At 55.9% G+C, this 23,470-nt stretch overlaps 2 protein-coding genes across 2 annotated transcripts; one reads left to right on the plus strand and one right to left on the minus strand.

Moving 5' to 3' along the window:
* Positions 1-2,041: 2,041 nt before the first annotated feature.
* TMEM160 (transmembrane protein 160) lies at positions 2,042-4,202 on the plus strand. The gene is made up of 3 exons (XM_007942877.1): positions 2,042-2,249; positions 3,250-3,342; positions 3,937-4,202. The coding sequence occupies exons 1-3, from the start codon at positions 2,042-2,044 to the stop codon at positions 4,200-4,202; spliced, it is 567 nt and encodes a 188-aa protein (XP_007941068.1).
* A 275-nt stretch (positions 4,203-4,477) lies between these two features.
* Positions 4,478-23,231, minus strand: NPAS1 (neuronal PAS domain protein 1). The gene is made up of 11 exons (XM_007942878.1): positions 23,110-23,231; positions 22,063-22,298; positions 14,508-14,581; positions 14,172-14,261; positions 11,937-12,111; positions 8,760-8,875; positions 8,338-8,495; positions 7,778-7,884; positions 7,229-7,376; positions 5,926-6,020; positions 4,478-4,941 (listed from the first exon to the last, which is right to left on the minus strand). The coding sequence occupies exons 1-11, from the start codon at positions 23,229-23,231 to the stop codon at positions 4,478-4,480; spliced, it is 1,785 nt and encodes a 594-aa protein (XP_007941069.1).
* Between the last annotated feature and the right edge of the window lie 239 nt (positions 23,232-23,470).

The raw sequence follows: 23,470 nt of genomic DNA on the forward strand, positions 1-23,470 counted from the left end.
TATCTAGTTTAAAAAAAAAAAAAAAAAAGGTCTGCATTGAGAAGGATGCTCTTTTAAGAACCACCTATATGGGATCAAATTGACAACAGCCACTAGAAAGATTAGATAGGAACCTTTGGGGGCAGTGAGTTTATGTGACAGGGGAGGAACAACTCAGAGAAGGAGGATGAGAATGTCCTCAAAGAATGTCATCAGTGTCAGTAAATTGCACATGTAGAAAAGTTGAATTGTGTGTGTTTTGTTGTGCATATTGTCAACAACAACAAACGTAATACAATTTTAAAAAGAATGACACTAACTGTAGGTTTTTATAGATGCCGTTTATCAGATTGAGGGCAGAGCTTTTTCTTAATTTTCTTTTTCAGATTTATACCAAATGTAAAGCACAGTGCTGACATTGACTAAGAGCTCTATGGAATGAATGAATGAGTATAAGCTGCTGCACAATGTCCAGTAACTTGGCATTGGACTTGACATTTATTAGCTGGGTGATTTAGGACAAGTGATGTAAGCTCTCTCTGCCTCATCTGTAAAATTGGAATATTTCCTTTTTTTTTTTATTAATTGTGATTTGGATGAAAATTTACAGAGCAAATTCACTTTCCATTCAGCAGTTCACATATACTTTGTCTCATGACATTGACCACAATTCACCACAATGCAACGGCTCCCCTCCCACTTCCTCCCGACAGTCACCTCTTCAAAATGGGGATATTTGTGACACCTGGGGCACAGGGTTATTTTGAGGATTTAATGAGAGAAACTCATATAAAGCAACAGTGCATTGCCTGACTCATGAATAACGTTCTGAGTTGGCTTTTATTACCTCACCTTTTTCCTCTATGAAATAGGGAACACCCTCAGCCTTGGTTCCCAGGGTTACCATGAGGATTGAATGACCCAATGCACAAAACATCCCTAGCATAATGCTTGACAAAGGGAAAGCCATCAACAAATGTTTGCTATTATTTTTCTTACTGAATCTCTGCCTGTATTGGGTTAGGGGTCCTGAGATGAGTCAGTCAAGTTCCCAGGCTGATGGCAGAGATATGTATAGCAGTACGGTGGACTGCTAAAAGGACAAATCTGTCCTGGAAGAAGTGCAGCTGGAATGCTCCTTGGAAGTGAGAATGGCCAGACTTCGTCTCACCCACTTGGGTCATGTTTTCGGAAGGGACCATTCTCTGGAGAAGGAGGTCATGCTTCGTAAATTGGAGGGTCAACTAAAGTGGGGAAGGACCTCAACAAGATGGATTGACCCAGCGGCTGCAGCAATGGGCTGGGGGACGAGGTGGGAGAAATAGTTTTCATTACATCCTTTTTGTACCGTTTGCATCTTGTATCACGTTCAAAATATTTAGAAAAGTAAATAAATTTTAAAGTAAAAAATTATGCCATGGAAAAACATTCAATGCCACAGGGAAATGTATGTGGGAGAATTTATCATTTTATATCTCTATGGATAAAAGAGTGGATAGAAATACAACATAATATTTCGGAAGAAAGGTTGGGCAATCTACTTCCGTAGTGATACTGCCTCGGAAACCCAAGGAGGGGTCGCTATGAGTCAGGTCTGACTTGACCGCACATAACAATAACAACAAGATGGATAAAAGAGTGGACAGAAATACAACATAATATTAGCAGTAGCACTTATTGGTGGCATTAATAGTGAGTTGTACTTTCTTCTCTGGACTCTAAGATTTTGCAAAAGTTTTATGTTGAGCGCCGCTTTTTGTTTTGGCGATGACTCAAAACTACAAGTCCCAGCAGACATCGCGCCAGAGGCTCCCAAGACAGAACTTCCTCAGACGCAATGATCGCTGGGATTCGTAGTCCCGCGGCAGAGGCAAGGTGGGACGCGCACTGCCGGCATAATACAGAGGAGGGAACCATCTCCATTCTAACCAATGGATATTGCTCACCGGGTCTGAGTGACAAGTACATAACCAATACTGGAACCTTGAACTTGAGTGACGTGGGTTTCAGCCTACAAGAGGCTCCTGGGGCGGGGCGACTCGCGGCGGCCGTAGTGCGAACCATGGGAGGTGGCTGGTGGTGGGCTCGGGTCGCCCGCCTGGCCCGACTCCGCTTCCGGGGGCCGCTGCTGCCGCCACCGCGGCCCCGAAGCGGGGGTTCCCGGGGGTCCTTCGCACCCGGCCACGGTCCCCGCGCTGCGGCTTCGCCGCCCCCCGTGTCGGACCTAGATCGTGCAGACGCCTGGCTCCTTCGGAAGGCGCATGAGACAGGTTTGGGGTAGAGGCTGGGGTCAGTCCAGATGACAGCGGGGAGGCCGAGTGACTGAGTTGGGGCTGGGTCGGGGCGTCTGCGGGAAGCAAGGCGGGGAATCCAGTGGGAGAAGGGCTTCCGTGTAAACGCAGGACTCGCTGACTGCCAGCTCGCAGCCTGTCGGGATGGAAGGGGTTGAGGATTACAGTGGGTCCGGGTTGGCAGGATGCACCGGAGATTGCAGAGGTGGGTCCGATGAGGGAAGGTAGACTGACAGAACTGGGCCAGTCTAAATAAGAAAAAGGCTTTCGTGGAGCTGAGGGCGGGGGGAAGCCGCCTACAAGAGGATCCGCGTTGCAGAGGCCAATTCGGATAGAAGGGCCACCACTCTGCATAGGAGGGCGTGTTGATCCCACCGAAGAAGAGGGAAGTTTCTGATTGGAGGAGAGAACAACCAATAGGAGAGAAACTGTCCGCTGATAGGACGGCATGATGATCCGCTTCAGGAGGCGGGCCTTCGTGGGAGCGAGTCTTGTTTAGCCAGCACAGGGCGTCTGGCGGGAAGTCGCTATAGGGGTTATAACAGGACTAGCCTGTTAGCTCCACACCAGGGTCTTGGAGATAGGATTGAGGGAGGAGATGGGGTTCTGGTAGGAGACTGTAGTATTTGAGGAAAGGGGCAGGAGAAGACTAGACAGAGGCCAGGGGTATGGGAAAAGTTTGTTCCACTGGCCTGAGGAAAAAAAAAAAAAAGATAATCTCTTGTGGGTTTCCCTGTCCTCGGACTTAGATTCTGCAGTTTTACGCTAAACTGTCTCCCAGCGTCTGTCCAGTTGGTGTTGCAGGGTTTGGGAGTGAGGGGCGCAGAGGTGCGGGGAGGATTCGAGGGATGAGGTCAGCTGAGGGCTTTGGGGCTGGGTGGGAGGAGGGAGGAGGCCTCTCCGCTTGGCTGTCTCTGAGGTTGTGGGAGGCAGCGTTTGGGCCATGCCGAAGCCCCTCCCCATCTCTCCCTCCCGCCAGCCTTCCTCTCTTGGTTCCGAAATGGCCTCTTGGCCTCAGGCATTGGGGTCATCTCCTTCATGCAGAGTGACATGGGTCGGGAAGCAGCCTACGGTGAGTACACACCCCCATTTACACCTCTCATCCACCCCACCTCGACCTCATGGGCACATCTGAGAACAAAGTGCCAGTCCAGGGCACGGCAGTGCTCTGCCCACCCTAATCCCTAACTTCTCAGGAAGAGTGAAGGCCCTAGTCCCAGCACCCCATACGGGCCCTGCCCTTGCAACCCCATTTTTGCTCTCACCAGCCCCCCACGCCGTCCTTTGGTCCTGAGCTCCAGGAAGATGGCTGGAGGCCAGTGTGTGTGTGCACGCACACGCACACCTCCCAGCCCTGTTTCCCCATCTCTGGAATGGGGCTGGGCTCAGCAGTCTGGACCTGTGGTTCTTAGCCGGGTGGTTTTGGCAAGTCCTTATTCTCGGATAGCCTCTCATGCCCTTGACCCTGGCTCTGTATTAGTCCCGACCTAGACCTTACCTCATTTCCTTCCTAGCCCCAACTCAGCCCGACCCCACCTGTGACCTCTTGAACTCTTTGCACAGGGCACCCTCAGGCCTCTGTCTGTCCACCCCCTTCCCCACCCTTAAAGCCCCAACCTTGCACCAGGCCTTCCCCGCCCCCTGAGGCTCCGCCCTCTCCCCACAGGCTTCTTCTTATTGGGCGGCCTGTGCGTGGTGTGGGGCGGTGCCTCCTACGCCGTGGGCCTCGCGGCGCTGCGGGGACCCATGCAGCTCTCTGTTGGGGGCGCAGCCGCAGGAATCGGGGCCGTGCTGGCGGCCGGTCTGCTCTGGGCCTGCGCAGTCGGTCTCTACATGGGCCAGCTGGAGTTGGACGTGGAGCTGGTGCCTGAGGACGAGGGGGCGGCTGCCGCTGAAGGCCCGGACGAGGCCGGCCGGCCACCGCCCGAGTGACTGTGTCTACTGGCCCTGGGTGCTGGACGGCTCAGAGCCTGCAGACCGAGACATTAAAACCTAACCCTTCCCTTCTCCAGTGGTGGGGCGTGTTCTGTAGGGGAGGGTGACGCGGAGCAGGAGGGGACGGCTGGGGTGGGATATGTGACCAGAGGTGTCAGAAGGGTAAAAGGCACTCGCAGCCCCCAGGGGCTGAGCCGACGGGAGGTGGAACGGCATTTAATTCTCCAGGGTGCCTTGCCCCGTCCCCCAGAGTCCGGCGCTGTTGCCTGCTCTCAGTCCCCCTTCTGATGTCCCCTGGTGCCTGTGGACCCGGGGTAGGGCAGGCCCAGGGCAGGGTAGAAGACCTCGGGGCGAGCAGGGCCGGGGCCCAGCCTCTGCAGGTGGGGGTACATGAGGCTTAGCTCCGTGGGGCCGTAGCGGATGGTGCCTGGGGTGCACAGACCCCGCATGGTGGGGGGCAGGAAGCTCGCGTGGAACAAAGACGGTAGGGGCTCCCCGGGAGGTGCCAGGCTCCATGGCTGCACCACCGCCGGCTTCAGGGCACCCGCCCGGATGACAGACGTGAACTCAGGCTGTGGCAGGGCCGGGGGACCGGTCGGCATCTCGTCCTCACTGTCCTCGGGGTCTTTAGTCTCCCCTCGGCCAGGTTCCACTTTTATGCGTTTTCCTTGGGCCTGGGGGGGCTCGTCTTTGTCCTGGGGTACAGTCTCTTTTCCATCCACTGGAGAGTCTAGCTCTGGAAGAGGAAGATTGTGGAGAGCACAGTGTGGGTGTTCCCAGCCCTCAGTCTTCCCATCTGAGGTTTGGGCCAGGCTTAGTGGTTGCACGCTGGTTCTTAGCTGGGGGCTGTTTTGCACAGTGATTAAGCACTGACTGCTCACCAAAGGGATCTCTGGCGGTGTAGTGCCTAAGGCACTTGACTGCTAACCAGAAGGCTGGCAGTTCAAACCCACCAGCCACTCCTCGGAAGGAAGATGGGGCAATCTACTTCTGTAGTGATACCACCTTGGAAACTCAAGGAGGGGTCGCTGTGAGTCAGGTCCAACTGGATGGCACATAACAACACCACCAACAGCTCACCAAAAGATGGCAGTTTGAACCCACCAGCCACTCTGCCGGAGAAAGATGTGGCAATCTGCTTCCAAAAGATTATAGCCTTGGAAACCCTGTGGTGCAGTTCCACTCTGTCCTCTAGGGGCGCTGTGAGTCGGAATCGACTGCACTGCAGTGGAATTGGTTTGGGCTTTGCTTCTGAAAATGTTGACAGCCTTGGAAACCCTGTGGGGCAGTTCCACTCTGTCCCCTAGGGGCGCTGTGAGTCAGTATCCATTCTAACAATGGGTTTGGTTTGGAGATATTTTCAATTGACACATCTGTGGCAAGGGGCTGGGGTGCTCCTGGCATCCAGTAGGTGGACAGCCTCAACAAGAAAGAATCCTCTGGCCCCAAACGCCATTTGAGCCAGGATGGAGAAGCCTAGACCTGGGCTGCTCCGTGACAGTGGAAACATTCTAGATCTGTGCTGACTAGTGTGGAAGCCACTGGCCATATGGGGTTACTGAGCCCTTGTAAGTGGCACATATAACAAGGAACTGAATTCTTCCTTTTATTTTCATTTAGAGGGAGACACCTACATGTGGCTGGTGGCTATGGGCTGGACGACTGAGCTTTGGACGTCCCTCGGAGCTTCCCTGGGATGGAGGTGGGAGGTGGAACTCACCTCTGGGCTCTGGCTCAGGGCTGGATGCATCCTCAGAGGCTGCCCTGGCCAGAAGCTGGAAGGTGTCCAGAGGTGTTTGGCCCCCCTCGGCTTGGCTGGGGACAAGACAGTAGTTGGGGTTGGGTGCGTGGGGTCCTCAAGCTGCCCATCCTTGGGGGAGAGTAGACCCATTCCTGCCCACCCCTCCCCTAGCAGTGAGCACAGAGCCCCTCACTCACCCCCACTGGTGAGTGTAGACCACCCACCGGGACACAGAATCCTTTCCTCACTAGGGAGTATCGATACACCCCACTGGGGTGCACCCCCTCCCTGAGGCACTGAAGGCCCATCTTGTCCCTTTAGTTCCCCTTCTACACAGTAGCCAAAAAATGTGACTGCATCCACCTCCAGCTCTAAAACCTTCCATGGCTCCCCAGTGCCCCTGGAACAGGAGGCTGTGCCAAACCTGCCCTCTCTCTTGGGCACCCACCCAGTGGCCTCCTGGGTGTCCCCTGGGCACTCCTCGCTCACCTCACCTCAGTCCCTTCCTCCCAACCCTGCCTCTCTGCTCAGGGGCCCAAAGCCAGGCCCAGCAAAGCCAGAGACCTGGGCCGCAGGTGGCCTTCGCCACCCCCCTCTCAGAGCCTGTCATGGCCCAGGACCTGCCCATTCTTCCTAAGCATCTGACAGCCTTGCCTTGACTCAAGGCCATCCACATCTCCTCAGGTACCTGCCCCAGCCGCCTCCCTGGCCTTCCGGCCGCCATCTTGTCCCCTCAGTCCCCCCTCTAAACGGCAGCCAGAGTGGTCAAGTGTGACAGTCTCCTATAGCTCTAAAGCCTTCCATGGCTCCCAGTGTCCCTGGGATAAAAGGCCGTGCAAGAGAGCTGGCCCTGCCGTCGCCCTCTGCCACACCGCGCATGACTTCATGTCCCTGCCCCATACGTGACCTTCAGTTTCTCACTGGGTCAGGCTCTTGCTCTGTGTCCTCTGCCCAGGACCCCTTCCCCACCTCTACTGTCTTTCCATGGGTTGCCCCACTCTGTGGCCTTCCCCTGGCTAGCACCTGCTAGGGCTCCCAGTGCCCTCAGAGTCATGGTCAACCGTCCACTGGGGCCTAGCACTACCATGAACTGCCCCCTGCCGCGCTCACAGTATTGTCCGCTGGGAAGAGTCTCTGCCTCCTCCTAGCCTCCAGGCCTTTGTTTCCCCGGTACCCTTCCCCACCGTGTTTTCACACCCCTCTCTCAGGTGTGTCCTCCCCAAGGAGCCCTCACCCTGAGAAGTGGGTCGCAGCCCCGTGGGAGGGTGGCCGTGGCCCTCACCTAAGCACATGGCTGACCCAGAGCACATGGCGCTCTGCCGTGTTCTTGCCGCTCACGGCCACCGTGGCCACCGACTGCAGCCACACGAAGCCCCCGGCACGCTGCAGCCACCGGTAGTAACCTGTGGTCACCTGACCCTTGTCCAGCACTGGGTCCGGCCCAGGGACAGGGAGAGACCAGAAGGAATGGGGTGGGGATGGGATGGGGGTGACAGGTGAGAGAGAAGGAAGAAAGATAGGCAGACAGGTAGAGGGGGGGACAGGCGAGCAGGAAACCGGGAAACAGGGTGAGAGTGAGGGGAGAGAGAGGGAAAAGTAGAGTCAGGGAGACTGACAGACTGACGCTGGCTTCGCAGTCTTTAAGGATCAGCCTCCCTTATGTCCTCCCACTTCCGGAGCCACTGCTCAGCCTCGTGCTGAGATGTGCCCTGGGGCTGGAGGTGCAGCAGGAGAGACTACAGTCAGCCCCAAAGAGGGACTTCCGGAGACTAGCACATTGGGGATGCCGGGGTCTGCAGTGAGGATAAGCTGGGGAGAGGGGTGTTCTCACGGTCCAGGTGGCTTTGGCGGATTCTGGCCGCGTCCTGGCCGTGGACGAACTGGTAGCAGCTGCGGCCCACCAGCTCTGAGGGCCCCAGGTCCATGTGGTCGCTGACTCTGAGGGCAAGAGGTGACAAGAAGAGAGGAGAAGGGGTCCGAGGCCAGGGCGTAGGGGACAAGCGGCAGAGTCTGCTGGGAGTCACCGGGGGCTCTACCCCTGGTGGTGGGGTGTTCCGGGCCTCAGTTTCCCCCTCTGTAAAAAGGGAGTCATAAGAGCGCCCCTTCCTCGGGTGGTGGTGTGCATTCAAGCTTTCTGGGGGTGCTCGGCGTGGGGGCCGTTTGCCCACCCCGAAGCACCACAGACAATGGGTGAGCAACGCGAGACGAGATGAAAAAAAGAGTCCAAAGGGGCGGGGCTCCGCAGAGGCGCCCCCAGGAGGGAGGGTTTGGATCCGCCCTGTCCCCTAAGAGCGCAGCTCCCTTGCGCACTCGCCCCGCCCCGGCTCCCTGGCCTTCCCCACGCGCCCGCTCGCCTGCACGCTCCCATCCCTCGGCCTCCGCCCCCGGTACCTGCTCTCACAAGCGAGGATGGTGAGACCCAGGCTGAGGCGGAAGACAATCGTATGGCCGTGCAGCGGCAGCTCAGCCAGCGGGGCGGGAGGCAGCGTGTGGCCAAGCGCCACGAGGCCCAGAGCGCGGGCCCGAAGGCGCCCGGTTACGTGGATGACCTGCCGGCGGTGGGTGTGGTTGGAGAAGGGGCGGCGGGGGTGGGTGGGCACACCAGACCCAGGCCACCAGGCAGGTCCCGGAAGTTCCACCAGTTCCTTGGGCACGGGGCCATGCTGTGGGGCTTCCCCAGGGCTAGAGGCTCCTAGAAGCCACAGTCACCGGTCTGCTTGCATGGGACACCTTGGGCGCAGCGCACGGCTGGCAGGCCCGGGCCACCAGGGGATGTGTGAGCCCGAGGCCAGGACCAGAGAAAGCACACCCACCTTGTACCCCGAGGCCTTGACATGCAGCCCTCGCTTGGTGAGGGTGGATTTCATTCGGATGAAGAAGGAGAGGTCCTGGGCGCGGGAGGACCGGGGCACCTGGGCGGGGCTGGCCTCTGCGGAGGGGAGCCGAAGAAGGATGCCGAGTTCTAGAGAGCCAGCCAGATTTGGGGGACCCACAGGCCTGCCACGCCCCCTCAGTCACACTTCAGGGTCCTGCAAGCTCACTGACGTCACTCACTCACTCACTCCGTTCAGTCAGAGCACAGGGCCCTTTCTAGCTCGGATCTGACTCTGCTTAGAACCTGCTGTGGCTCCCAAGGCCTCTTGGGAGAAAGCTGCTCTTCACTGTTGTTAGGTGCTGTCAGGTTGGTTTTGCGTGTGGCCCAGTTCCCTAAGTTCCATGGATCACCCTCGTGCACAGAGCATAGCAACCCCATGTGACAGACTAGAGCTGCCCCATACTTTACTTATGATCTTTACGGGGACACATGGCCAGGTTTCTCCCACAGAGCCACTGTGGGGCTTCAAACTGCCCACCTTGCAGTTCACAGCCAAGCATGTTAACCAATGTGCCACCAGGGCTCCTTTTCAGTTCTTCACCACAACTTTAGCAAGATCTGCCTCCTGCCGATACCATCTCTAGCTACATCCTCCAGATCTCAGCTGAGCTGTCTCCTCCAGGAAGCCCTCCCTGACTGCCAGGCTGGGGCAGTCACCTCCTTGGGGCTCTCTCATCCCGGCCCCTCAAACTCTGTGTTCTCACTGTCTGGGGACAGGTCTGTCTCCCCACTGGACGGGCAGTCTCAGGAGGGCAGGGCCCAGCTGGGTTAGTCACTACATTATCTCCAGCACCACCCTACATGGGTCCAGACTCAGAGCAGAGGCTCGGAGATAGCACCAATAAGACTTAGGAATACAGATATTTTTGTAAACCCATCATGTTGTGGGTGTCTTCCAGTCCGTTTTGATTCATAATGACCCCAGGTAAACGGAGTGGAACTGCCCCCTAGGGTTTCCTAGGTTGTAGAACTCTATGGACGCGACTGCCACCTCTTTCTCTGGGAGAACCACCAGCGGGTTCGAACCTCCAACTTTTTGGTTAATAGCCGAGAGCTTTAACCACTGCACCACCATGGCTCATTCACAATATATAACAAATAATATAGAATATGCAATATGCAGTCTAAACCTGTTGCGAGTCCATTCTGACTCACAGCGCCCCCAGAGGACAGAGTGGAACTGCACCAAAGGTTTCCAAGGCTGTCAATCTTTACAGAAGCAAAGCCCAAACCAAACCACTGAAGTAGAGGATTCTGAGTCACAGCGCCCCTAGAGGACAGAGTGAAACTACACTATTGGATTTCCAAGGCTGTCAGTCTTTAAAGAAAACCAAAGCCAAATCAAACCCATCCAGTCAATTCCCACTCATAGTGACCCCCTTTGGGTTTCCAAAGTGGTAAATCTTTACAGAAGTAGTCTGAATCACAAACCTGCTGGTTAGCAGTCAAGTGCCTTTAGGCACTATGCCACTAGAGCACCTCATCTTTACTGAAGCAAAGTCCAAACCAAACCCACTGTGACTGAGTCCATTCCAACTCACAGCACCCCTAGAGGACAGAGTGGAACTGCCCCGTAGAGCTTCCAAGGCTGTCAATCTACTGAAGCTGACTGCCACCTCTTTATCCCACGGAGCACACTACCAACCTTTCAGTTAGCGGCTGAGCCCTTAACCACCGCACCTCCAGGGCTCCTTTCAGAGCTCATACCAAAAAAAAAAAAAACCCACCAAAATCACTGCTATCGAGTCGATTAGACTCATAGCGACCCCTCTTTGTGTTTCCGAGGCAGTATCACTACAGAAGTAGATTGCCCAATCTTCCGAGGAGTGTCTGGTGCGTTTGAACCGGCAGCCTTCTGGTTAATAGTCAAATGCCTTAGCCACTACACCACCAGAGCTCCTACCTTCACAGAAGCAAAGCCCAAACCAAACCCAGTGCCTGGAGGGGATTCTGACCCACAGCGCCCCTAGAGGACACAGTGGAACTGCACCACAGGGTCTCCAAGGCTGTCAGTCTTTATGGGAGCAAAGCCCAAACCACACCCACTGGAAGCAAAGCCCAAACCAAAGTCACTGCCATTGACTTGACTTGACTCATAGCGACCCCTCCTTGGGTTTCCGAGGCAGTATCACTACAGAAGTAGATTGCCCAATCTTCCTTCTGAGGAGTGGCTGGTGGGTTTGAACCAGCAGCCTTCTGGTTAGTAGTCAAATGCCTTAGGCACTACACCACCAGAGCTCCTAGAGGCTAATAAATACACACACATTGATGACCCCAGACCCCAAACTTAGGTGCAAACACAGTTGCACTCTCAAACAATCCCACATACTTGGTCACAGTTCCCCAAGTTTGCAAGCACCATTGGTATCTCAGATGGTTTTGGGTTAAGCAAACCCCATATAGGAAATTCTATGTATGGCAAAATTAACCATAGAGACTCCAACCGTCTCCGAGCTAAGGGAACATTAAGACTCATTGCAGACCCCTCCCTTGCCAACAGGCCAGTGTAATTTCCCTCTGGAGCCAGACAAGCTTGAGTTCAAGCCCAACTCAGCCACTTGTAACTGTGTGACCTTGGGCAATCAACTTAACCTCTCTGTTCTATGCCTCAGTCTCCTCCTCTGTAAACATGGAGATAATGGCTTCTACTTTGTAGTGTTGTGGTGAGGGTTTGGTCCTGACTCATAGCAACCCCTTCTTGGGTTTCCCAAATGGTATCACTACAGAAGTAGATTGCCCAGTCTTCCTTTCCAGGAGTGGCTGGTGGGTTTGAACCGCCAGCCTTCTGGTTAGCAGTCAAATGCCTTAGGCACTATGCCACCAGAGCTCCCACGTATTTACAGGTGCAAGACAATGCAAAGGCCAGTAAGCTTGCATTCATTATTCCCACAGCCATCCCCGTTCCGCAGCCAGAGGGGTCTTTCTAAAGCTCAAATCTCGGGGATCCCGGGAGTCTTACAGAGCTTAGACAATTTTTGGGAACCATGATTCTGATTCGTTTTATAAAAACTTGCTTTGCGCAAGTTTTTGTCTAAGTGAGGCATGGCCGTACTTAGCATACCCCACTCTCCCTGACACACACTCAGGCCTCATTTCTGGGGGCCCTTGGAATTACCGATCTCAGGGGTCTCTGCAAGTGAGGAGGAAGAGGAGGAGGAGGAGGAAGAAGAGGAGATAGAGGGCGGGGTGGGGGGCCCAGGCGTGGGCGCCTGCAGCCCCAACTGTTCCAGCACCTCGGAGTGGTCCCCGGGATGGATGTAGTCGAAGACGCTGCTTCCCGTCAGCTCCACCTGCCGGCGATGGAGGGAAATGCAAGGGTGAGGTGCACGCGCAGTCACTCATTCGCCCGCCAGCCTCAGGCGCACTCTCCTCCACGCAGGCGCCCTTCATGCGCACTTCATTTTTATTAGATTTTCTTTCTTTCTTTCTTTTTTTAAGGAGTATACAAACTTTGGGAGCTCTGGTAGCATAATGGCTAAAGCACTTGACTGCTAACCAGAAGGCTGGCGGTTCAAACCCACCAACCACTCCTCGGAAAGAACGTTGGGCAATCCTACTTCCATAGTGATACTGCCTCAGAAACCCAAGGAGGGGTCGCTATGAGTCGTGGCCGACTCGACAGCACAGAACAACAACAACAACATACAAACTTTGGTTCTTTCGGTTCCCTCCTGACCTCATGTTGTTGTTGTTATGTGCTGTCAAGTCAGCCGGACTCATAGTGACCCCTCCTTGGGTTTCCGAGGCGGTATCACTACGGAAGTAGATTGCCCAACCTTCCTTCCAAGGTGTGGCTGGTGGGTTTGAACCGCTAGCCTTCTGGTTAGCAGTCAAGTGCCTTAGGCACTATGCCACCAGAACTCCGGACCTCATACCCCGTGAATATTCAGGAATTTTTGCCCCACACCTACTCTTAGCTGCGTAGTTGGATGGACTTTCCCAACTCTGACGGCCCCACGCAGCAAACAACTGTGCCCTGACATGAACCTCCAGGCGTCCCAGCTGGAATGAACTCCAGATACAAGCGATGGAATGGCTTCCAAACTCAAACCCATAAATCAGGTATCGACTTCCCAACTCTCCTGGAAGGAGCCCCCTTCTTTCCACTCTGTCCTCCAGGCCAGACCCCCATCTTCTCCTCACTTTGTTCCTACCCGGGTTCCTCACTGGCCTTCGGACCTTCAGTGTCTCCTCCCCACTCAAACCCTCCCACTAATTACTCAGCTGACTATGTCCCTCCTCCTCTCAGACACTTCCCATGGCTCCCCCTGCCCCTTGGCTTAGGGCCACATGCCTCTCTCTCACCTCATCCCTCTGAACCCCTCCTCCTCAGGAAGCCCTCCCCCACCCCACCCCCTGCCTTGGTCCAGGCTCCAAACCTTTCTTCTCTAAGTCCTCTTCCCTCCACTTGTCCAAATTCCCCTTCCTTCAGGGTCTTCCTCCCAGAAAACCCTATTAACTCACTGAAAAACTGTTCACACAGGCCAAACGACCACTTCACTGAGTTTCCCCAGTTTCCCAGTTACCAAATATTTGTGAAAGCTATAAAAGTAAACCACAGTTTGTCCTGAATGGATTGGCAAGGCCTAAGATGTCACACTCGTGGGTCTGTGGTAGCATTCTCGCCATCAGTCCGGGAGACCAGGGTTCAATTCCCGCCCAACACACCTCACGCACAGCCACCAGCTCTCTGTGAGTGGAGGCTGGTGTGTTGCCATGGTGCTGAACAGGTTTTAGTGGAGCTTCCAGACTGAGAGACCAGGAAGAAAGGGCTGGCAATCAGCTGTCCCAAATCAGCCAGTGACATCCTAAGGATCATAACAGTCTCAGCAGCAACTAGTTTGTTCTGTTGTATGGGGGGCTGGCTAGATGGCCAGCTAACAGCAACATGTCCCAAGAACTCAGAACCCCAGAGGAAGGGGCTCCAAGCTCTTAACTCTTCAGCCACCAGCTGCCAGGAGCTAGGGCTGAGGAGGGCACAAACAGCAGCCTGAAACAAAGACCTAGTGTAATCCAAGCAATTAAAATAGTACTGAAATTTTCTTAAACTGGCAAAACCCAAACCCTTCTAATAGGAATTGCTGCAAACCTTTGGAATGATTGAAAAGAAACACGTTTTGGTAAACGGGTAAAGATGAAACATTCAGCCAACCAGTCACTGGCCAATGGATCTTTCTGCAAACTTGCTGTCCTCAAATTGGCCTGCTACCCCTTACCCTCCTCTGCCGGTGAGGATGGAGGGTTTTAGGGGATGCATGTTGGGAACCACAGACCCAGTTTGCTTTTCCAGCTGGGAGGGTGAGGAAAGCATCGGGCCAAAGAGGGAATATGGCCGCTGGGGGCCCCTTACCTGTGAGAGGCCCAGGTAGATGGAGACAGTTTCGGAAATGTACAAGAATTTTCCCTCCTGATTCAAGACGAAGACGAAGCCGTCCAGGGACTAGAGAGGGGAGAGACAGGGAGGGGGCAGGGGAGGGCCTGGGGTCCATCTGTCCGGCTGACAAGCAGGAAGAGAGGTTCTGACATACGGGAGCCTGGGAGGGCTTGTTCTGGTGGGGAGGGGGCTTCCCGGGCCTTCGGAGGGAGGGCAGGGTGGATGCGGGCGGCCGCCCAAGAAGAGGATGCAGTTCCCCAACGGCGGCCACCAGGTGGCAGCAAGGAGCAGCAGGCAGGGATGGCGCCTCACCTGTAAGATGTGTCCTCCCAGGTGTTGCTCAAAGACTTGGGAGACCAGCGCAGCGGAGGCCCTGTGGGCTGGGGCTAGGGCAGAGCAGAGAGGGTGAGGCCGGGCCCAAGCCTGCAGGAAGCTACCCTACAATCTCCCCCTTCACCCCTGCAGCCTTGTAGCCACTTTGACATATTGCGGGGGTTAGGGTCCCCGGGTATGGGGAGGGGTGACGTGGGTGTGGGCAGGGGCAGAGGTGGGAGGGAGGGGAAAACAAACAGAGAAACTGAGGCACACAGGGGCAGAGAGGCCGACCAGGAGATGCAAAAAGGGATTCATGCATTCACTTAGTTTTCATCCACCATCATCGATCCAGGAAATTACGCCCTGAGCACCTTCTGCGTGGCAGGCTCTGTAATGCGGACACAGAGGTGACCAGGACAGTCCTGACCCTGCCCTCATGGTGCCCTCAGGCCAACAAGCCTCATTCTCGAATGAGAATCGTCATTGGTGGCCAGCGCTAGAAAGAAACACAGGTGATGTTTATGCCACGTGTAGGATGATGGGGCAAGAACTGTCAGAGAGAGGGCATTTGAGCTCACACCTGCAGGCTGAGGAGGAGGCAGAGAGGGACCCGACGGGGCAGAGACGGACGGACAAAGACACAGAGAGAAATGAATGGAGAGAGAGACATGGACACACACAGAAATAAGCATGGAGATGATATAAACCCGTGGCTGTCAGTCCACAGACTCAGGGTGACCCCACGCGGTACAGAACAGAACTTCTCCGTAGCGTTTCTTGGCTGTGATTTTTAGGGAAGCAAACTGCCAGGCCTTTCTCCTGCGGCAGCCCTGGATGAGTTCAAACTCCCACCTCTTAGGTTAGTAGTCCAGGGCAAACCATTTGTACCACCCAGGGGCTCTGGAGACAGAGAAAGACACAGAAAAAATGGGACCGAGACAGAGAAAGGGTGTTCTGGTTCCCTAGTGCTGCTCTGACAGGAATATACCACCAATGGGACGGCCTTAACAAACAGGAGTTTATTCTTACAATTTGGAGGCTTTAAGTCTAAGTTCAAAGTGCCAGGCTCTAGGAGCTAGGTGAAGGCCCCTCAACCTTGGGGTCCAGCTCTGCCTCCTGCTCCCGGCCCACTGGAGCTAGAGGCGTTTCTTCACTCAGACAGCTGCTGGCTGCTGAGGCTGAGAAGCCACAAGGTTGACAAGTGAAAAGGCACAGTCCCGATGTTACCAAACCACACAGCAGGCCATTAACTTAAGTCCATTGTAAGTCCCAAGGTCGGCAGAGCATAGCAGGTGACACGGCTACATGCAGGGTCCAAGCGTGCCACAGGCTGGAGACCATTCCCAAGGCTTCTCCTTATACACAGGAAGCAGACCACATCCCTAAGGCAGCTACTCAGCTGCTTGTGGTAGATCCCACCATGGAGTTGCTTGCCAGTCTCATCACGGGGAATAACTACCACCAGCTGCCCAGCCACTCAACCAGGCCCAGCCACGTTGACATACAAACATAACCACCACAGAGGGGTTGAAAAAAGACATAAAGAGATGGAGAGACAGGAAAAGACACAGAGACACAGACCGAGAGCTAGAGCGGGAGTGATGGGGAGACAGAGATGGGGGATGAGGCAGAGACGTGTCATCCTCACGGACCCCAGACCTCACACTGAGGGCATCAACGCTGCTCCTTCATAACAGGGACCCCGGGGCCTGGACGTCCTCTGCTTGAATGACCACGCTCCCCTCCCTGGAGGTCCAGGCACTCCACAGGGGCGGGAGGGGGACGGGCGACCTCAGGGGTCCTCGGGAGCCTGGTTCCCGCAAAGCTAAGGGCTCCGGTCCAGTGTCAAGCCCCCTGCCCCTCCCTGGCTGTGTGCCCTGGGACCAGTCCCTTCACCTCTCTGTGCCTCAGTTTTCCTTGTCTGTCAAGTGGGTTTCCTGAGGATGCCAAACTCTCAGGCTGCCAGGAGGCCTCGGTGACGTTGTCCAGCAGGAAGGGCCCACCAGTGACTGAGACCCAGGCAAAGCCCCGCCCCCGGGCCGCCCCCCCCCCGCCGGCGAGGCCACGCCCCTCCCGGGGCGCCCCCAGCACCCTCAGCCCTTCTCTCCCTTTTCCCACCCGCGCGAGCGCCAGGAACAATAACAGGGTAGGGGGTGATGGGGACCCCTCCCCCAAGATGCATCGCGAACCAGCCGGGTGACAGGCGGGAACAATGCCGCTTGCTAATTGTCGCAATTTTCCCCTGTCATTTTTGCTAATTCCTTCATTTTTCCTCTCACGGGATCAGCCTGGGTCAGACGGAGCCGCTGCAATTAACAGCGTTAATGGGCGCGTCGGGATGGGGGACATGGGGGAGGGCTCAGGGACCTACGCTTCCCCAAACGCTTCCCCAAACACCGGCCCTGATCCCTGGGCCGGGGACCCTGAGAGCCCGTCTCCGGGCTCTGACAGAGGCAGGCGTCTTAACGCCCCCAGCCTCCCCCAGAGCCCCCCACGCGCCTGCTGTCCGCCTCCCCCACCAGCAGCCCGACTTCTGGTCCCCAAAGTCAGCAGGTAAGCCCTTCACTCCCTCCAGACCGGCGCCCTCCCGGTCCGATGCCCGAAGCCCCCGTAGTTGCTCACTTGGCCAGCAATCCTGAACCTCTCATCCTAGTGAGCGGACACGCGGGCACTGACATCTGTCCCAGTTGGCATGAGACAGAGGGGGGTAGGGAGGGAGAATGAGGGCAGAAAGAGGGGGACTGAGGGGCAGAGAGAGGGAGACAGAGGGGCTGTGGGGGCACTGAGAAGCTGAGATAGGAGGGACCAAGGCACAGACTGGGGAAGACTGAGGGACAGACGGGGGGACCGTGGAAGGACAGATGGGGACCGTGGAAGGGGCAGAAAGGAGAGTCTCTGTGTGTCCATAGTCCTGAAGGGATTGGCTGAGCTGGGCCCTGCGGACCAGGGGCTGAGGGGAGGGCCCCCTCCTACCGTCAGGGGCCTTGCTCCCTCTGAGTGGCCGAGAATTTGGGGAGGGGTCCACGGTGGGCTCAGGGTCACTTCTGCCTGGACGTCCCTCCCTTCATCTCTGAAACGCGTCCAGTGACCAGAACACAGTGGAGCTCTTCCTCGCGTGGAGCGCCCAGTAGGCGCCTGACTGGAAAGAACGCTGACCGCAGCCCTGGCCGGCAGTGCTTCGCAGCGGCCTGGACCTCCTGTCTGTCGGTCACACACACTTCCGTCGTGAGCAGGTCCCACGGGCACCCACACCAAGTGACCTGAATCCCATCACCTCTCACAATCCCATCCCCCAGCCGGTCCGGCTTCCCCACCACCCACCAGGACCATTGCAGTCACCTCCCCGCGGGCTCCCTGAAGGCACTGCGGAGTCCCCGCCCGCCCAGGTCCTTCCCTGCCTGGCAGAGGTTCCAACCTGAGTCAGATTCTTGTTGTCTCTCTCTGCTCAGAGCAGGTGTGGCTCTTGCCTCACCTGGGCCCCCAGGCCTGCACAGCTCACCTGCAACCCCCCAAGTCCCCTCCACACACCCCGGCCTCCTCCTGGCTGGGTCCCGCCCTCAGCCAGCTGATTCCAGCCGCCCCAGGCCTTGGCCTGGTCTCCAGCCACCGCCCAGACAGCTTCCAGGCCTTCTCACAGCTGCCTCCTTGACACCTCAGCTCAAATGTCACCTCCTGAGAGAGGACATGGATGTGAGACCTCCTCCCCTCACCGGCTTCCACATTCCAGTCACCCACCTAAGATTTACTGTGCCTGAGGGACACACGAGGGTCAAGATAAATCCACGAACTAGACAGAATGTCAAAGGAGCCCTGGTGGCACGGTTAAGCGTTCAGCAGCTAACTGAAAGGTCTGCGATTCAAACCCACTCCGCGCCTTTGTGGCAGAAAGACCTGGCCACCTGCTCCTGCAAAGATGACACCTAGAAAACCCTACAGGGCAGTTCTCCTTCGTCCCAGGGGTTCGCTAGGAGTCAGAATCAATGCAGGGGCACCTAACCAGGACACAGAGAGACTAAGAGGCGGGAAAGGACCACAGGGTTCTGGGGGAGGGGAGGCTACCATATTAAATCTGAGCAGAGGCCCGTGGGAGAGCTGACTTTCTGAGGGCAGGCTGTGCCCCTGGAGGGCAGCGCACAGTGCACACAGCCTCTGATGGTCAAGCGCGCCAAGGACGGTGTGTTCCAGTGGGGGAAGGGTGGGGAGCTGAGAGACCCAGCAGCTGGGTTTAGGGAGGTGGGAGGGGGAGGGCCTGATGTGCAGGGGGTGTATGCCCCACGCCTCAGGCCAGGACTTCGTCTTTTCTCTGCTGCCTCCGCAGCACCTTACCACCCCTAGCCCAGAGATGGGGTTCACTGTGTGCTCACTGAATGAGAGCTTGCTGGCCGGATCTCAAGGCGTGTGTCCTCCCCAGAGCCAGGCTGAGGAAGTGATGCTGGAACCAGGCCACCTGAGTTGGAATCTCAGCTGCTGCCCCCCCCCCCCCCGGGCTGTGTGATCTTGGGCAAACAGCTTACCTCTCTGGGCCTCAGGTTGAGTGTCCATCGTAAGATTCTTGAGAAGCTTGAGTTAATTTTAATCCCTACAGTATGTAGGGAGTAAAAGGAGCCCTGGTGGCGCAGTGGTTAAAGTACTCAGCTGCAGACGGAAAGGTCAGACAGACCTAGCAATGCTCCCATTAATATACACAGCCTTGGAAACCCTATGGAGCAGTTCCACTCTGTCCTCTAGGGGCGCTGTGAGAGGAATCAATTACAGGGCAGTGGGTGTGGTTTGGGCTTTGCTTCCTTAAAGATTGACAGCCTTGGAGACCCTGTGGAGCAGTTCCACTCTGTCCTCTAGGGGCGCTGTGAGTCAAAATCAATTACAGGGCAGTGGGTGTGGTTTGGGCTTTGCTTCCTTAAAGACTGACAACCTTGGAGACCCTGTGGGGCAGTTCTACTCTGTCCTTTAGGCACAGCTGTAGATGAAAAACAGAGCCTAAGGGGATTAGTTTAAATAGCTGGATGACCTCTCACAGCCGCTAGGAGTTGGAATGACTCCTGGCAATGGGTTGGGGTTGTGGAGTGACTAGGACATGGGAGCCCCCTCCCCTCCAGAGTGTGGGAGGCACGGTGCTCTGCTTTCTGACTTCAGCCAAACCGAGGTACCCTCTGTGCCTCAGTTTCCTCATCTGAATTATGGAAGCGGGCACTTGGCTTCTTATTGGGGACCCTTATAGGGCCAGAAAAGCCCCCGATATTTCAATTGGGGCAGGCGTGGGAACACAGATAGCGCCCCCCACTGTCTGCCCCCACTTGGTGTCAGCGTACAGGCAGGGAGGTCACTGAAATTCGTGGTCTGCGGCCCCAGTGCTGTGACCCCAGCAAGCCCCAGCCCGTTTCTGAGCCTCGGATTGCCCATCCAGGCAATGGGGGTGCTGGGTGCCAGCGGGACCCTGTCAGTCCCCCCCTTGGAGCTCCCCTTCCCTCCCCTGAGCTTGGGGACAATAGACAAGATGTTTATCCCCCCGCCAGCACACATGTTGTTCCCGGTAATGACAGTAATCAGAGGCGCTAATGCTGCATTCTCCCAGCGCCAGTCAATTCGCCTAATTACCGCCTGGGAAGCCGGATTATTTAAATTTAAATGGTGATTTATTGCGAGTTTAATCAATGCTATTTTCTCTCCCCCCTCCTCCCTTGGGGCTGGGGCAGGAGGGGGACTGGAGCCCTTCCAACACCATGTTGAGGACACCCTCTTCTGGGGGCGTCAGGGGTAGCCCCAGGGACCCCTGTCCCTTTTACCTGTGATCTCTGCTTAACACGGTTCACGGGCCTCGAGTAATAACAATAAAGCAGCAAGACATACAGCAGACATAACTAACATAACACTCCTTATGTATTTTTTATAATAAAGTCTGAATAATAAGAATAAAATTAGATAGCCTATTATATGTATTTTACATATTCTGTGGAGTTCCTGGATGAACCAAATGGTTAATTTCCAGGCTTGGCTACTAACGGGAAGGTTACTGGTTGGAGTTTACCCAGAGGCGCTGTGGAAGAAAGGTCTGGTGGTCTATTCCCGAAGAGTTAGCCACTGAAAACGCTATGACGTGCAGTTCTAGTAACACACGCGGGGTCACCATGAGTTGTAATCACCTTCAACAACATATTACATATATTCAAAGACTAAAGACGTAAAATATTATGGCTTGTTTATTTTTCTATAGGCCCAAGCACTCAGAACAGTGCCGGATACACAGTAGATGCTCACTAAATGCTTCCTTCCAACAGCCCTGCAAGGTAACTATGGATACAATACCAGGAAACCAGTTGTCATGGAATCAACTCTTGTCTCAGGGCTTTTGGTTAGCAGCCCATCGACTAGGCCACACAGGGACTCCGAGGATAACAATAACCTTCTAGTCCTGACTGCATTACCCAAACACCACCTGTTGTTGACTCAGTGCCCCTAGAGGACAGAGAGGAACTGCCCCACAGGGTTTCTAAGGCTGTCAATCTTTACAGAAGCAAGGCCCAAAGCAAACTCACTGCCTGGTATCCATTCCGACTCACAGCGCCCCTAGAGGGCAGAGTGGAACTGCCCCACAGGGTTTCCAAGGCTGTCAATCTTCACAGAAGCAAAGCCCAAACCAAACCCACTGTCCTGGAGTCGATTCTGACTCACAGCGCCCCTAGAGGACAGAGTGGAACTGCACCACAGGGTTTCCAAGGCTGTCAATCTTCACAGAAGAAAAGCCCAAACTACACCCACTGCCCTGGAGTAGATTCTGACTCACAGCGCCCCTAGAGGACAGAGTGGAACTGCCTGGTAAGGTTTCCAAGGCTGTCAATCTTTACGGAAGCAGCTTGTCACATCTTTCTCCTAAGGAGTGGCTAGTGAGTTCAAACCGCTGACCTTCTGGTTAGCAGTGGGTGCTGTTTTACACACATTGCCTGGTTACATTTCTCCTCAGCCCTCTGGGGAGGTTTGGTCATTACTCCTATTTTATAAATACAGCACAGAGACATCACTCAACCTGCCTAGGGTCACAGTTCTGGGCAGTGCGTCCCTGGGGGTGGGGACTGGACACCCGGGCGTGTTTTCCTCAAGCTGTCCATCTTACCTGCCATATTATACTGTCTCCCTTCCCCTTAACTGGGAATACACAGTCCTGAGTCCTTGTGTGCCCTCTGGGGCCCTTCAGATCTGGGCGCGGGATCTCCAGCACACTGCGGCAGAGCCACCTTGGGCCCCCTTCTGTCCTGCCCACAGAACTGGGGCATCTCCTTGTGATAATAATTATTCACGGCCTCTAATAAAAATAATTGCATTTACTCGTGCTCTGAACCCTGGTGCGGCCAGGCCCTGGCTTAGGCCAAAATTCACAAAACCTTCCCAACTATTTATACCCATTTTCAAGATGGATAAATTGAGGCTTGGAGAACAGAAACTACCTGATAGGAACACACAAAAGATCCAGCTGACTTATCTCCTCTCGGTGGCGGAACTGGGGGACTCTTAAGCCTGGCTCCTGGGGGCTGGGGGGCTCCCGCGCATGCGCACTCACCCAGGCCGATGGGCGGCCCTGCGGCCCGCAGCCCCCAGGGCGGCGCTCCGAGCGCGGCGAAGCGGCGCAGGCGGAGGTAGGTGACGCTGAGGCGCACGATGGACGCCTTGTCCAGCTGGCTCGAGATGGCGCCGGGCAGCGGGAGCAGCTTGGCCAGCTCGAAAAACTCCAGGTTTTCCTTCCCGCGCCGGGAGCGCGCTGCGTTCCGGGACTTCTCTTTGCGCTGCGCCTGCAGGCTGGGCGGGCGGCGCGGAGGAGGCGTTAGCGGAGTCCGGGAGCGAAGGGGCGCGAGGCCAGGGGACGGGCCAGCTGCCTGGGGTCCCGGGAAGGGGACAGGAGGCTGGGAGTGAATCCTGTACCCTAGAGGTGGGGGCAGAACCTTGGGTGTAGACTGGGGAGGGGTCAGGTGTGAGAGATTAAGAACGCTGAGTATCAATTCTTTGGTTGGGGACTAGGAACAGACGGTAGAGGGATACCCAGTGTTGTTGGGTAACTCGGTAAGAAAGTCTAGCCCCAGCAGTGTTTGCACGGGGAGACAGCTCAGGGGGCATAGGAAAGGACACAGGGAAGTGGTAACTACAGGGAGGAAGTGGGAAGAGAGCTGTTGCATTGTGGGGAATGGCAGTCAATGTCATGAAACAAAACGTGTATGAACTTCTGTATGGAAAATGAATTTGCTCTGTAAACTTTCACCCAAATCACAATAAAAAAAAATAAAAATAAATAAAGAAATCAAAGAAATTCCAGCTTCAGGAGGCCTGGACAGAAAGTTGGGTGTGAATTCACTCCATGGGGGATGGGACACAAAACTAGGTGTGAATTAGGGGGACAGGGCAGAAAGATCTGTGTGAATTCTCTCAGGGGGTGGGGGCAGAAATCTAAGTGTGACCTCTCCCTGGGAGCGGGCTGGTTAGGCGTGAGCTCCCCCTGGCGGTGGGGCAGGAATCTTAAGTGTGACTTCTCCTCGCGAGGAGTGGGCCAGGAAACTAGATGTGAACTCGCCCTGGGGGCGGAGCCACAGCCCGAGTATCCGGGCTTTTTGCTTACCAGGGTCCGGGCGGTGCCTTGACCATGAGCCCGGGCAGAAAGTCCCACGGGACGCCGCCCTCACCTCCTGCCCGGCATTTGACCTCGCCGCCGCCCGCGCTGCTGGGATAGGGCGCCGCCATCTCCGACGGGGTGGCTCAGGCGGGCTCCGAACAGCCTGCGGGCCTCGCGATCCGCCGCTCCTGCAGCGGGAAGGAGCCGGAGCGGCGCTCAGTGCCGCTGGGGCCCCTGGATACTCTAACCTTCCAGGGAAACTGACGTCCCAGCGAGGCGCTGCGGCTGGGTGGTGCCTCAGTTTCCCCCTCCCTGGAGGCGCGGGGACGGAGCTCGCAGCTGCCACTCTGCCCAGCCTGGGCCGCCC

The sequence above is a fragment of the Orycteropus afer genome, unplaced genomic scaffold (assembly GCF_000298275.1).
Source record: "Orycteropus afer afer isolate SDZICR_OR568_19922 unplaced genomic scaffold, OryAfe1.0 scaffold00099, whole genome shotgun sequence".
In the NCBI taxonomy this organism is placed as follows: Eukaryota; Metazoa; Chordata; class Mammalia; order Tubulidentata; family Orycteropodidae; genus Orycteropus; species Orycteropus afer.